The 13,975-nt window shown below is 44.4% G+C and overlaps 1 protein-coding gene across 2 annotated transcripts in view; it reads left to right on the top strand.

Annotated features, from left to right (window-relative positions):
- Positions 1-13,975, top strand: part of TMEM132C (transmembrane protein 132C) — a 310,537-nt gene that overhangs the window by 171,047 nt on the left and 125,515 nt on the right. For both annotated transcript variants that reach the window (XM_054007021.1, XM_054007020.1), the window contains one exon: positions 7,146-7,292. Coding sequence is in view for 1 of the 2 variants with exons in the window: in XM_054007020.1 (XP_053862995.1) it covers positions 7,146-7,292 (147 nt within the window). In the remaining variant the exon portion in view is untranslated. The remainder of the gene's footprint in view (positions 1-7,145; positions 7,293-13,975) is intronic.

Below are 13,975 nucleotides of genomic sequence, written 5' to 3'. Positions count from 1 at the left end.
TTGCTGGCACAGCGTAAAAAGTTTGATAACTTTGTTCATGATTGTTCACGTTCGCTCTGCTCTGCACCATTCCAGATGCCCAGATTTATAGAGTGTATAGAGAGTGGTATATATCACTTGTCAATTACCATCTACTGGAGGCCTTCCCTTGACTATCCCATGAGAAAGCAGCTTCCTGGAGAGAAGGGGCGGGTTGGTGGGCAAGACTTTCCCTAACAGAATGGTTAGTTTAACAGGCAATTTCCCGCAATCTAGAAATCCTAGATACCAAAAGTTATCTATAGGTGACCCATTACATTTACCAATTGTGACTGAGGCTCCATTGTGTGAAACGCTGTATCAATGCATAATAAGAGACCGCCCCAGCTCCAAAGAACTTGCAGGTTAAATAGACAAAGGGTGAGAGAGAGAGGAGGTTTCGTTATACCCATTTATTAATGTAGAATTTAAGCAAAGAAGGATTAAGTGACTTGCCCTAGGTCATACAAGAAACCTGTGGCAGAGCTGGACATTGTAGTCAGATCTCCTGTGTCCTAATCTGGTGCCTTAACCACACAATCATCCTTTCTCATTAGAGGTTCTGCACGTACTCAATGAATATATTTGGAGGTTATATGCCACTAAGGTCAGACTCCATGTTCCATTCAGTCTCTGGCTTGTCTGTTGTGACTGGCAATGAGGCTTTCAATTGTTACCATTTTGCAGTGTAGGCATCTGTCCCCTGAGAGTTAGACCCAGGCCTCACTTCACGCAGGAAGACGAAAGGAAAAGACTTTCTTAATAACACAAACCCTGTTTAATTGTCGCAGTTAGGCTCCTGCCTGAGTTTTATGGATGCCTCAGGATGGCTGTAATCTGCTGATTTGCTATGGAAGCAAAGAAGAGAAGGGGTTGACTTAAATTATGGCAGAAAGAGGTTAAATTTCTTTTGGCAGAACTTGAGAAGGTCAGAGACTTGCTGGAAAGTGCAGCCCAGGAACAGGCCTCAGCTACCAGGAGAGGCTCTTTGGGTTAAAAAAAAAAAAAAAAAATGGTCCTGAGATGATGAAATCATTTCTTACCATGTGACCTTCAGAACGCAGTAACATTCGGTGCTCTCCCATAGCCTGGACAGATCAGTGGAGTATACAAGTGTTAGCAAATAGTACAGGCAGGGTAGGATTTGAGGCACCGGAGAAGAGCAACCAAAAGGGGTCAGGGTTTGCTAAGTCAAAGCAGAAGATTTTATTTATAGTATATAAAATTTAGGAAACTTCTTACTGAAAAGTCATACAGTGCAGCACCTGAGAAGGTGGGATTGTTTTGTTTGTTCTGTAGGAAGCAGCAGTTGTTGATCTGAGGGTAGACTGTGCTGGGATCAAAGAACAGCATGCCAGGGAAAGGATGGAGTTTAAATGGCACACACAAGATTCAGAGCTAGCTATAACCTTCTGAAAAGAACACACACTGGCAGGGAATGGAGGGCTTAGCGCTAGAAAACTGTTTCAAACCTGTCGGTCACAGGTGAAATTTAGTGTTGTCATCTCAACTCAGACTTTGATTTTGCAGTGGAATCACATATGATTGCAGGGCCTTCGCTGTTAGATCTCTTGTCAGTATCACAACAATCCCACACAATACACCACTGGGAGCAGGGCCGTCCTTGCCCATATGCAAACTACGCAGCTGCGTGCTGCTCCGGTGGCCAGCCTGATCCCCCAGCCGGCTGAGCCGTCCAGGAGAGCTGCCCCTGCTCCCGCTCTGCCCCCACCCTGCCTCTTCCCACCCCTGCTCCGCCCCAGCCCCGTCCCCACTCCACCCCTTCCCCTGAGCTCCATCCCAGGGGACTGAAGCAGGGGGCGGGCACACTCTGCACTCATCGGGCAGCGGGAAGTGGAGCGACCCAGCCCCAACCCACTCCACTCCGCTGGCTCATCTTGGGGGATGATTCCCTCCTGCCCCCCCCCCCCCCAGCCTGCTCCTGCCCTCCACAGACCTTGGGCGCAGCCCCCCCCCCCCGGAGGCCTGGGACCAGCTCTCCCCTCCCCACCCGTGGGGGGTGGCTGCGTAGGGCACCACAATGTCTAGGGATGGCCCTGACTGGGAGTCTCTTGTTAGGAGCTGCTCCTAGTTGAACTAGGGAGGTGTTGGAATTTAGGATTGGCAGGTGAAGAAATTTCCAGAGCTCATAGCTTGCCTTCTGGATATCTTACGCTTGCATGTGGTATTCACCCATCATGACCATAAACACGCACCCAAGATTTTAATTTAAATGGGAAAATTTTAATGTGAGAAGGCTTCAAAGACTCCTAGAGTCATAAATCACATCTTCCGCTGTGGCTGTTGCTGATTTAATTGCTATTTGGATGTACTGCGTTTATCAGATGCTTATTACATATAGTTACTGATAAACATGAGGTTTCTTGTAATCTAACAGCAGAAGAGACACCAAAATGCAATAAGAATGACAAGGTTTGTATCTGTAGTTGATCTGAACACATTAATTATGTTTATTTGTCTCTTAATTTTACACTCTAGGGAGCCTGAGACATTTTAGGCTTAAATGAAAGTTTGCCGATGAAATTGAGGACTTCAGTTTTTGATTGGAAAGTGTGAAATTAAACGAAGTTGGCTTATTATTGTGGGGTTTTCTAAAATTCCTTTCTTTAGTCTTGGCAAGAATTATCCAGTGATTTTCTGTGAAGTCAAGATGCTACTTGATTTTCATGCCAACAAAATGCTCTAGCTATCTGTTGGGGAGAAGAGGGAGAAGCCCCCAGATCAGTCTGAGACAAATCTGAGCTACAAGTTTTTTGTGATGCAAATTAATAACCACAGAGATCCAGGCAAGTTTTCATCACTCAACATTCTGGCTACTACATGGAAAAGGGCTTCAAACCCATCCTTAGAGAAACCCTGATTCAGTGTGAACCTGAAGCTGACCTCACCATTACTCTGTCCAATTGTAAACTGAAGGTGATTCATCTCTCTACTGTGTGGTTTATTTCTGCCAAAGGATCAAAAATTACAGCCCCAATCCAGCAAAGCACTTAAGCACATGCTTAGCTTTCAGCATATGAACAGTCCTATGCATAGCAAAGATTCTGCTCACATGCTTAAAGTTAAACATATTCTTTGGTGCTTTGCTGGATTGGGACTTATGTTTAGATCTTTCCCCATTCTTTCTTCCTCCATCCATGAGGACGGGGAGGGAAGAGTGCACACTTCCTCTTTTCTTAGCATATGGCCTGCTGAAAGGAAGCAGGACTCTTCCTTTTGTCTCACCTTGCTGACTGACTGGTGGTCCTGTCTCTGTTTCAACTGCTGGATTGAGTTCTCAGCTGATCAGGGACCCCATGAGAGGAGCAATGCAGTTCAGTGAAACTTCAAGGACAAGGGTAGGATTTCAGACCTTTGAATACTGGATTTGATAGGGAGGCCATAAGCCTTGGTTGGGTTACTATTGCCATGGACGTAGTCAAAATGGTCAAGGGGTTCTGGCAGTATTCCAGTGGAATGTAGCTTATGGCCATAGCAAGGCAAAACAGGAGAATTTTGGTCCTACTTTGGACAGAGGTCCAAAACCAACACCTAGAGGCTATATTGGATGCTTTAGAAATGCCGATAGTCTGTATTCTGAGATGTAATTCTTTGGGTGTTTGGACAACCAAATGCCTGGAGCAAATATAACCACTTCTAACTCTCCAGAGAGCAGCAGTGGTGGTAGGTGAGGGATTACTTGCTCGGTTGGCTGATGGAAAATGTGGCCCACAGAGATGGAAAAGGAAGAGTGAAATAAAGTATGAAAGCTGGAAGACAAAATTTGATTTGCTTGGTTTTGACATTGGGGTTTGATGAACTCAAGTACGTCCTGCTCGCTTCTGATGATTAGACCCTCCTGCTGTTGGGGAAAGCAACTGAAAAGCATGATGTGGTATAATTAGCCAAATGTTTCATACGGGATGAGTGGCACGATGGGTTTCTATAGGTTGGCACGATGCGTTTTGGAGAAGGGAGGGATAAAATGAAGTGGCTGGCTGAGTGATCCTATGGGATTGAATAGGCACAGCAGAGAGGAAAATTGTTCAATTGGGGAAGTGTGTTCTGAGGAAGCCTGGAGTACTCCAGCTGCTTGTCATCTCCACTTAGTGTCACCCGCCACACTTGCCTCAGTTTAAAGAATGTGGTATATGTATAAACGCTACACGGGTTAGGGAGGTAAATACCAGAGACTGGCAAGCAATTTGGCCCAGGAGTCTTTAGTCTAGGGGTTTACTGGGGAGCTGAGACTTACAAGTTTTTATATATAAAGTTGGTACGATTGGTTATTTTTAATGAATATTTAATTACAGCCATACAACAAGGTCAACCAATCTTTGGAAAGGAACTAAATACACTTTGTTCTGCTAGCAGTCAGATATCATAAGTAAATTAACATTTAAGTGAAAACATTTGTAGCATGTATTTAGAGACCTATTTAAAAGTACATGGTACTCAGTATGGTCTGACCTAATTCTGATTCATCCATTGACCTTGTTATATAAAACTCAGTGCCCTTTTTAGAGGGAGAGTAACAGATTACACATCTGCATATTTATTTAGGAAGCTTAGTCTTCTGGGTATTCATACCCTAATTCCAGTGCTAAGTGCAATCACAGCATTGATTTTTTTCCTTACTAAATGTAACCTACTTTATTCCTGAATAGGATGATTCTTTAAATGGGTTTTACATAATGGTAGATGCGAAGGCCACTCATCCTAATGCCCAATATTGTAGTTAATTAACAGAACGGTATTGTAGCCAGGGCCTTTTGTCCTCTGGTACTGGATTGTACTACTAACCTTGGTCAGATAAAGTGTCCCCCCTAATAAACAAGAGTCCATCCATTGACTATTTCGAGCTCCATGGTTGAAAGAGCAATTTGTAACTCCTGGGGAAATTGTAATCCTAATCAAAATTCAAACATCGTGAATCCGATTTCAACTGACATTGTGCCATTTCAAAGCCATTTTCAAGTGGAAGAGGCACAGAAGGTCTAGGTTGAAGATCTTTACCTCTCTTTCTTTGGTGAGTTATTAACACTTAAGCAGTGGGTGTTCTTCAGATATGGATTTCAGAGGCTTTATCAAATTTCAGTGCCAGGCAAATTTCAGTGCCAGGATGGCTTATTTTTTTTTATTAAGAATTTGACCAAATATTAAAAAAAAAAATTAATAAATACCCGAAGGAGAGCTGTTAGAATAACTGATTTTTCAGTTTGTGATGAACTGAAGAATTGGGGGGGAAATAGTTTCAGGTCGACCCAAAATGGAAAATGTTTCAATTTTTTTGGTGAAACGAAAATTTGATTTCAGTGGGAGTTAGGCACTTACTTAGATGCCTCGTGGGATTTTCAGAACCACGTATCTGCATCCTTAGGTGCCTAATAACCTTTGAAAATCTGGTCTTCAGAGCCTAATTTTCCATTGTGCTCTATCCCCTTTCCTCCAGGCTTCCACTGAGGTAAGCCCCATAAGGACAATACACCAGTGGCCTGAGTTAGAACAGGACTTAGGTTGCTATAAGTAATGCTGGGGCCAGATTGTTGCAAAATCAAGTTGTTGTAATTGACTGCTATCCCCTGCACACATGTACGAGAATCCAACTCTGACTTTTGTGAGCTCACAAGTGATCTGGAGATAGGAACTGTATTAGTGCCTATGTAGATGGATAGGTCTCTCTCAATCTTGATGTCCTGTAATGAAAATTGATTGTCACCGAAATTGGAGTCATAAATTTTGCACTTAAGAGAATCTTCAATCATTTTATAAACTCTCTTTAATTAAACCTGACAACATCCAGGGCTGATGTTATTAGAGGCATAGAATGAGATTAACTAACTTGTCCAGGGTCACACAGCAAATCCATGGCAGAAATGAAAATACAGACCCCAGTTTTAATCAATAGATTACGTTCTTTGTATGGTAAAGTTTTCAAAAGAGAATCTCCTTAGAATGGCATTATAGAATGAGAGGACCCAAAAGACAAAAAGCAAGAATATGAACCAATGCACTATTAATGCCACAGAACTACAAGTATATCAGAAGGAAGGAAGAAGATTGCTTCAAAGAGCTGCTACTGAAATCCATGCCAGTGGAAAGAGTCCAAATGAGACTCCTATGATGTATCCACGCCTATGTACATACTACCTCTTATGTTAGTATAACTTATGTCACTCAGGGGTGTGAATAAGCCACCCCCTGAGCAATGTAAGTTACACCGACCTAAGCGCTGGTGTGGACAGCGCTATGTCAGCGGGAGAGCTTCTCCCACTGCCGTATCTACCCCCACTCGCGGGGGCTGCAGTAGGTAAGTCAACAGGAGAGCTCTCTCCCACCAGCTTGAAGCATCTGCACTAGCAGCACTATAATGGTGCCGCTGCTTCGATGCTGCCGTGCCGCTGTATGCCCTGTAGTAGCCATAGCCTAAGTTTGGGTTCCTAGGACTTTGTGTGGGACTTCCGCAAATTTCTACCTAAGTGGGGAATTTTTGCAGAAATGGGGGAAAGAATCTGGTGTGTAAATTTTCTTACATTCACAGTTGCTGTCATAAACCACCCCCAGAGAACCTGGCTTTCTCAAAAAGCTTCACAACATGAAGATGGTATGATCATGATGGTCCCTTCTGGCCTTAAAGTCTGAGACTATGGAAATATAGTTAATTTATCCTTTCAATACAATTAAAAGGTTGCCATTGGTAGACAAAGCTCAGGTCTGCATTAATGACAGGTTTCAGTGGTAGCCGTGTTAGTCTGTATCAGCAAAAAAAACGAGGCATCCTTGTGGCACCTTAGAGACTAACACATTTATTTGGGCATAAGCTTTCATGGGTTAGAACCCACTTTGTCAGATGTATGAAGTGGAAAATACAGGAGCAGGTATAAATACGTGAAAGGATGGGGGTGCTTTACCAAGACTGACCTACCATTGCCACAAGGACACCTCGGTTTTTTTTGGTCTGCATTAATGTTATCCCTCCTGCTATCTTTACCAGGTTCAAATGGATTTAAAAACACCTTCAATGTTTTCCTTAATGCTGATCTATTGAATTTTTTTGAGCTACATTAGGAAGGCCACAGTCATGAATTACCCTCTTCTAAATATTTCACAATTGCTGCTCCCAACAGGGCCAAGGTGAAGAAGGGCGTGAATATTCTGAGCGCGAAGACAAGCGATCCCCGGCAATGGGACGTGAAGCAGGAGGTGGGGAATGGTGGAAAACATTCAACCACGACCGTTAGCTGTCAAAGGATAGCACCAAATTCAAGGAACAGGTAAGAACGCTCACATCTGCTCAGCATTACACTCATTTATATCCCTGTTGCCATCCATTGCTTGAAAGACTGAGGGCTCATGTTAACCACTACTTAGTAGAGCTATTAAACTTACAGCCTGGAAATCTGGAGACACTTATGTTAACTACGGCACCATCTGCTGATCTATAACTGGGCATCTCACTTTTCAGACAATAAAACTCCTCAGTTTAAGCTGAAACGAATAGAATAGAGCTATTTTTTTCAGCATGAATGTCTTTGAAAGGTCTTTACTGAGCATAGATTTGTCTGGCTTGATAGCTTTGACCTTGTTTCGTCCGTGGTTGGTCCATCAAGTCGCCAATGAACTCTTTTATAATGAGCCTTGATAACTCGTAAGCATTAGTGTGGGATCCTCATGCAAAGCTTTCGGTATTGACAATGTTCAGTATAATAAAAAAAGTTTGGGTGGTTTGGTTTGGTTTGGTTTTGTGCCATATGTGGACAATTATTTTCTCCCAGAATTTTTCCAGCTTGAAGTCCTCTGTGCCTGGTTGGGTCACTCTGAGATATACCGGGAGGAGGAGTCTGCCTTCCTTCTCACCATGAGGCATAGAAACTTGTATGGATAATGAGTACATTTGATAAGATAAAACCAGATGAGGTATAAATGCTGATGCTCTAGGGCATAAGCCTACCACTAACTGCCTGGGCAAAGGAAGAAATCCACCCTGTGTCCAATGCAGTGTTTCTTGCACCTTTTATTGACTCATCTAGTACTAACCACTGTCAGAGACAGAATACTGGACTCCAGGGAGCACTGGTTTGATCAGAATGGCGATTCCTATGTTTCTGTGTTGTATGTTTTTGTTAAGAGTTAATCCAGCTGTAACATACCCGTTTGTGACTGTTTCTCAGGTCGTGTCTTCTCCCATTTCAGACAATAAGAATTATATCATATGTTTCAATGGAAGCTAGTTTGGCTCTCATTGCACATTACCATAACGAATGCTTACTGCTCTCCTGTGTATTAGATCTGTGCAAATGTCTGATCCATATAAAACCATGTGATGCTTGCTTGGGTTGGTGTTTCATTACTACCTCAAGTCTTAGCCCAACCTTGTTGCAGAGGGTCATAAACATTCAATCCACCTTAGCTTGGTTTGTGACATCCCCTGCAATTGGTCTGAAGATTTGTGCACTATTCCTTCAGGCACAGGGGAGTTTGAGGAAGTTGTAATCATGTTTTTACTCTGTGCCCGGACAACGAGAGTGCATAGCAAATGGTAGACTTGCATAAAGTGTCAAAACATCTGTTGCCACGAGCGGCTTTCTGGCTCAATCCATCTCTGCTAGATATCACTGCAGTTAGTGGGATTTGCAATAGAGAGGTTGCAGGAGAAAAGAGAAAGTATAAATCATTTAAGTCTGCCAAATAACGGTGTTTGAAAAGCAAACCAGGGCTTTAGAACCAGCGTATAATGCCAAATGTATTTACAGCTGTGGAAATATAATAGTCAGGTTATCAAAACCCAAATTAAATCTTCTTAATCCAATTTGCATCATGTCTAATTAACCTATAAAAATATTTTTAACACTGATTATGCAAATAAAAGTGAATGTGTTAATTAACACCTCTTGCATTTGCACATGTAAATAGCCCTTTTCTTTCAAAAGCATGACTGGGCTAGGTTTGAATGGAATATTAATGCATTAGGAAGAATTGGATAGACCGAAACCTTGACGCCATTAGCTCTTCAACCACTGTGGAAGTATATACCAGCTAATGTACTGAAATACAGCTTTTACTATATGAAGTAGTATTAATGGGATTTCCTCACTGAACACAATGAGTGCCAGTTAGGTGTCTCTACTGATTTTCCATGGGGGATGCATGCCGAGCGATGGACATTATGATTGTTATTGAGTGTCATTTGGAGCCCTCTCGGTGCAAAGCACAAATATTCTATTAAGCTAATTTAATTTGGCTGAGGATTTCAGGCCTCTAATGGAGTCTTTCTGAATTGCCACCGGTTTTTTCAAAGTAGCGTAGCAATGTAGCTTGTCTGTACAATGTAAAACATTCTGGTGGGTAAGGTCAGATTAGAAAATGTGAGGTTCTGCTTGGGAGTTTCAGCTTCCACGTAGTTTAAGCTTCTCCTGCTGAAACTCAGTGAACTTGTAAACTTATTTGAGCGGAGAAAGATGTTTTCCATGATCGGTGCAAAAGGGCTGTTGAAACGAAGCAAATAAAGATTTTTATTTCTCAGATGTGTTACGAAAATGGGATCTGTTCACACAGCTTGCCGTGGAGATAATAGCCAGATGCACAGTATAGTGTTTTTCCTCCTAGCACGATCAGCTCCGTTCCAGTAAAGCTCAGAGAACCAGTTTAGCAGAGAGAGAGAAGGAGAGGTCTTTGAAAGCTGTACAGTCTTCCCCCTGCTTTGCAACCTATCTAAAAAACAATTGGTTCTCCTGTTGGGCAGTTATGCAGCCCCAGTTTGGTAGAACCATCCTGATTCTCGGTGTACTATGAAATACGGTCTCCTGAAAATTATTCTGGGCCAGCAAAACGTGATTGCATCCCATTGTTCACTGTGATCCACAGGGTTTCTTTGCAAAATCATGATGTGATGATACAGTGTTGATGCTGCAATGACTTTGTCGAGCACACACATAGGAAAATCTGCCCTTTATGCCTTTCTTCTGGGCAGCCCCCATCACCTGGAATCCCTTATTTGCTACACCACCACACTTTGCTCTTTCAGATTCCTTAAAACTAAGGTCCTGATGCAGCAAAGCACACAAGCACAAACTCACCCTTGATTTCAAGTGCTTTGCTGAACTAGGAGATAATATCTTCCTAAGGGCCTGTAAACACTACTGCTGTCCTTCAAAGAAGCATGGATGAAACAAAATGGATTTTAAATTAAAAAACAAAAACAAAAAAAACAGATAAAACCTAAACAATTGTGGAAGTGACTAGATGCTATTAATTTCCCCCTTGGGTCACTTTGCTTTTTCTTGCATCCCCCCCCCACCCTTTTGTATGTTGTTTGTGTATTTATATTGTAAGCTCTTCAGGGACAAGGACTGTATATTCATATTCATGGTGCCTGATACACAATAACAAAACCATGAGGGGGTGTATTTTATTCCGATTTAAAATGATGTACTATGAACTCCCGAGAATTTAGGTAAACCACACGTTCCCAGGCTCCATAAACTTGTATTCTGAAACCCCAAGGCCATAGCACACACATTACCTTCTGCTCATCAAGAAAGATTCCACCGTTAAAACAGAGTGACTTTTTGTTGCCAGAAGCAGCTTGAACCCAACAGTGCCTAGGTGCCCAATAACATAACCTATTCTGAGCTCCATTTGACCTGTGATTAAGATAACAACCTATTGATTAGGGGGAGTGGAACACAAACAACTCCTTTTGCAGTTAGTGTCCCTTGTCGGTTCTCTTTTCCAGGGGACAGTTGGCTGAACTGAAATGTGTCCTAAAGATAGATGAGCAGATTTTGGTTGCTGTCTTAACTACTTAAATGTCCTGTCTTGTGCATCATCTCCCTGCCGTTCTTAGCACCAGCCTAGGGGACATATGGCCAGTTTAAGGCCTTCCCCATGCTCCCTGGGAATAGCCTCAGTGCAGAAGGGGGACGGATGGGAAGCCAGCTCTAAGTTACCCGCACAGCAACCCCAGACACAAGGTGTTCCAGGACAGATCAGGGGGTGGAGTGGAAGGTGGAGCAGCATCAGAGTAGAGGACATTGAGAAAACGTGGGACGGGACCTGACTGGGAAAGCCTGTGCTCCGGAGATTCTGTCCTCTCAAAAGGCCCCCTAGGGACCATTGCAGCCAGGATGCAACTAAAGGCTACTTTGGCTTGATATGGAAGCTGATAGAGCCCTCGAAGCGCCTGAATGAGGCAGGCACAAACTGCCTTCCTTCCATCCTTGTGCTGGTATCTGGGCCAGTGCAAGGATGAATTTGTTCCATTGTGTGTGTGTGTGTGTGTGTGTGTGTGTGTGTGTGAGAGAGAGAGAGTCAGAGCAGTCAGTGGTGGCAAGGAGTCACTTGGTGCTTGTAAGGGAATCCTGCTTTGTTGTCTAACATTGGTTGTGTATCTAACTGGGTAGAGGAAGTGAGTGTGGGAGAATGAAGAAACTTGTTAGAAAAACTGACCTGATGGAAAACTACTACAATGTAACGCTTCATCCCCTTGGCCCTGAACCTTTGAGGGACCTGTGGATTTATGGCTCTCTAGCCATCTGCCTAATAAAGAGCCATACTCGGGGAGAGTACTTCCCGCTCACATATCAGACTGTGTCAGTCATTTAGTCCCATCCCCCAACACACATAACACATCGTTTTAGCAGGCTGAGAATCTCTGCAGTCGTACAGAATGAGCTGATGATGTTACCGAGTTGCATTTCATATCATCAGGATGCAGAGGAAACCAAAAAAGCCATTAGAATTCTCTGCAGGTCCTTGGCCTCATATGATGCTGATAGATCAAGTGACTCAAGCATGAAGCAAAAGTGCTCTTGTGATTAAAAAACTAGGGCATATGATCAGCGTGTTTCAAAGTAGTAACACATTGGGTGATGGTTTGTGTTTCTGGCTTTATATTTCACCTGGAGATAAGCAGTCCCCGGCAACATTCACCCTCTCACATACCAAGGTAGTATTTGAGAGCCTGTATCCTCTCCAGCCTGCACAGTTTGTGATCAATTAACCAGGAATCTCACAAAGGTCAGAGGCCGGGTGGCAGTGAATTAAGCCACCCACTGACTGAGGTTTGATCAGGGATCGCTGCTGCTTGCACTGGGTATCCAGATGTTTGGTGCTTAAGGATCAGGGTTTCTCTTTGGAGTTGTTCTTCTGTGGGGTACTTGAGTCGGGATGGCACGTACCACTGCTGTGATATTAGGCAATGGGAAAAGACCACAGGATTTCATGGGGTAAATTTACAACAGACACTGGATTTGTGCCTGCAAACATTTGTATGCATAAACTGGCTAGTTAGCCATGGGAGAAAGCTGAGCGGCCTCTGGTTTTTACTGCCGATGAACCCACGTGACTAACAATTTCCATTCCTTTATCCAGGAGGTTGCGTATGAGCAAACATGGTCGGCTGAATATTTTCTTTTAAATACTATGCACATTTTAGAGCAAATTGGGCGCAGCCCTTGGGCTACTGGCAAGGTACCAGTGTGACCCTCAGAGCTCCCAGTGTTGGTCATCCCTGAGTTGTACTGTGAAGTGAATCTGTCTGCTCAGCGTGACACATGGGATTGTACCTGTGTATCTGTCCTTAACGTCAGTAGAAATCACACAGCTAAATCCTTATCTGCGTCTTTAAAAGTATTCCCTTCCCCTTTTATTTCCTTACCTCATCGAATTTCTCTCTGCCTGTTGTCTCTGCAATTTAGGGTTAACCCCTCCCCCACCCCCCGTGCCTTATACAGGGCAAACCACGGCAAAGAATCCTCCAATGAATCATGTGAGTGCCAGGACATCTGCACAGACGGCGGAGGAGCTGCCAGCTGCACATTGTAATAGCGTGTTTTCTAGGCCACAGAAGTCTAGGGTTACAAGGTTGCTTCCCCAAGGAAGCTTTCGTGAGGACGCTCTCTCGCTGCTGTAAATGCCTGGAGCGTTCATCTAGGCAGGGTCACGGGGTATAAAGCCCCCTGAACTCTTCCCGTATCAGGGAAGGAAGCAATCTATTTCTAAGGTCGAGGAAAATCAGGGGTATGTTCAGCGACTGTAGCCCCAGCCCTTATGCCCGCCATAGATGCATGCACCTGCTGTCTTGCTGGAGAAGGTTTGTTTTTCATTCTCTGGCTTCTTTGGAGCTTGTGGTGGGGTGGCGGGGCAGCAGGCCAGTGAAGCACGACTAAAGCAGTGTCAAGGGGAGCTCTCTTGAGCGTTAAGGAAAAGTAAATTCTGTGGCAATCCATGTGAAACGAGTGTTTTGCGGAGGCTACATTACCCTTTCTGTTCCATACTTTGACTGATTCGGCTCCGGACGTATCAAACGTCAGCGTAATAATAACCACCGCAGCTCTCATGGCAACAAGCTGCAACCCTCCGAGGTAGATGGGAGGGTGAGCAAACAGACTCTTCTTTTAAAGAGCTGTTTACTATCAGGAGTTTCTCCTGGACTTCACATGGAATCCGACATAAATTTATGTGGCCTGAGTTATTAGAAAAGGTTCAGGCCAAGGCAAAAGACAAATAGGATCTGCATAGCTCAGAGGTCTTCAATCTGTGGGGTGCGCTCCCCTAGAGGGGCACAGAGTAATGTTGGAGGGAGCATGGCTGGGGCCTGGACCAGCCCCCACAGGGGGTGGGGAGGGAGCAACGCCCAGCTCCACTCCTGGCCCCGGCCCTGGCCCCATGTCCATGGTCCCGGCTGCCCGCCCTGCGCCCAAGGGCTCTGCACCCAGCCTTGGCTGCAGGCCTCAGCCTCTATCCAAAAGTCCACTCCCGCTCCCAGCTGTGGCCCCATTCTCGGCTCCCTTGCCCCTGTCTGCATCCCCCCGCTCCCGGGCCACGGTCCCGCTCCCAGCTCAATGGGGAGGTGAAGCAAGGGGGGGGGGGGCCGCGCGCAAGGTAAAAAGTTTGAGGATCACTGGCCTGGCTGGTACAGAGGATACCAAAGGAAAAGTGGTTTCTTCCTTCTGGC

Source organism: Malaclemys terrapin, chromosome 16 (assembly GCF_027887155.1).
Source record: "Malaclemys terrapin pileata isolate rMalTer1 chromosome 16, rMalTer1.hap1, whole genome shotgun sequence".
NCBI classification, from domain to species: Eukaryota; Metazoa; Chordata; order Testudines; family Emydidae; genus Malaclemys; species Malaclemys terrapin.
The sequence above is the reverse complement of the archived record's forward strand: the minus strand, read 5'-3'. Positions and strand labels throughout refer to the sequence as shown.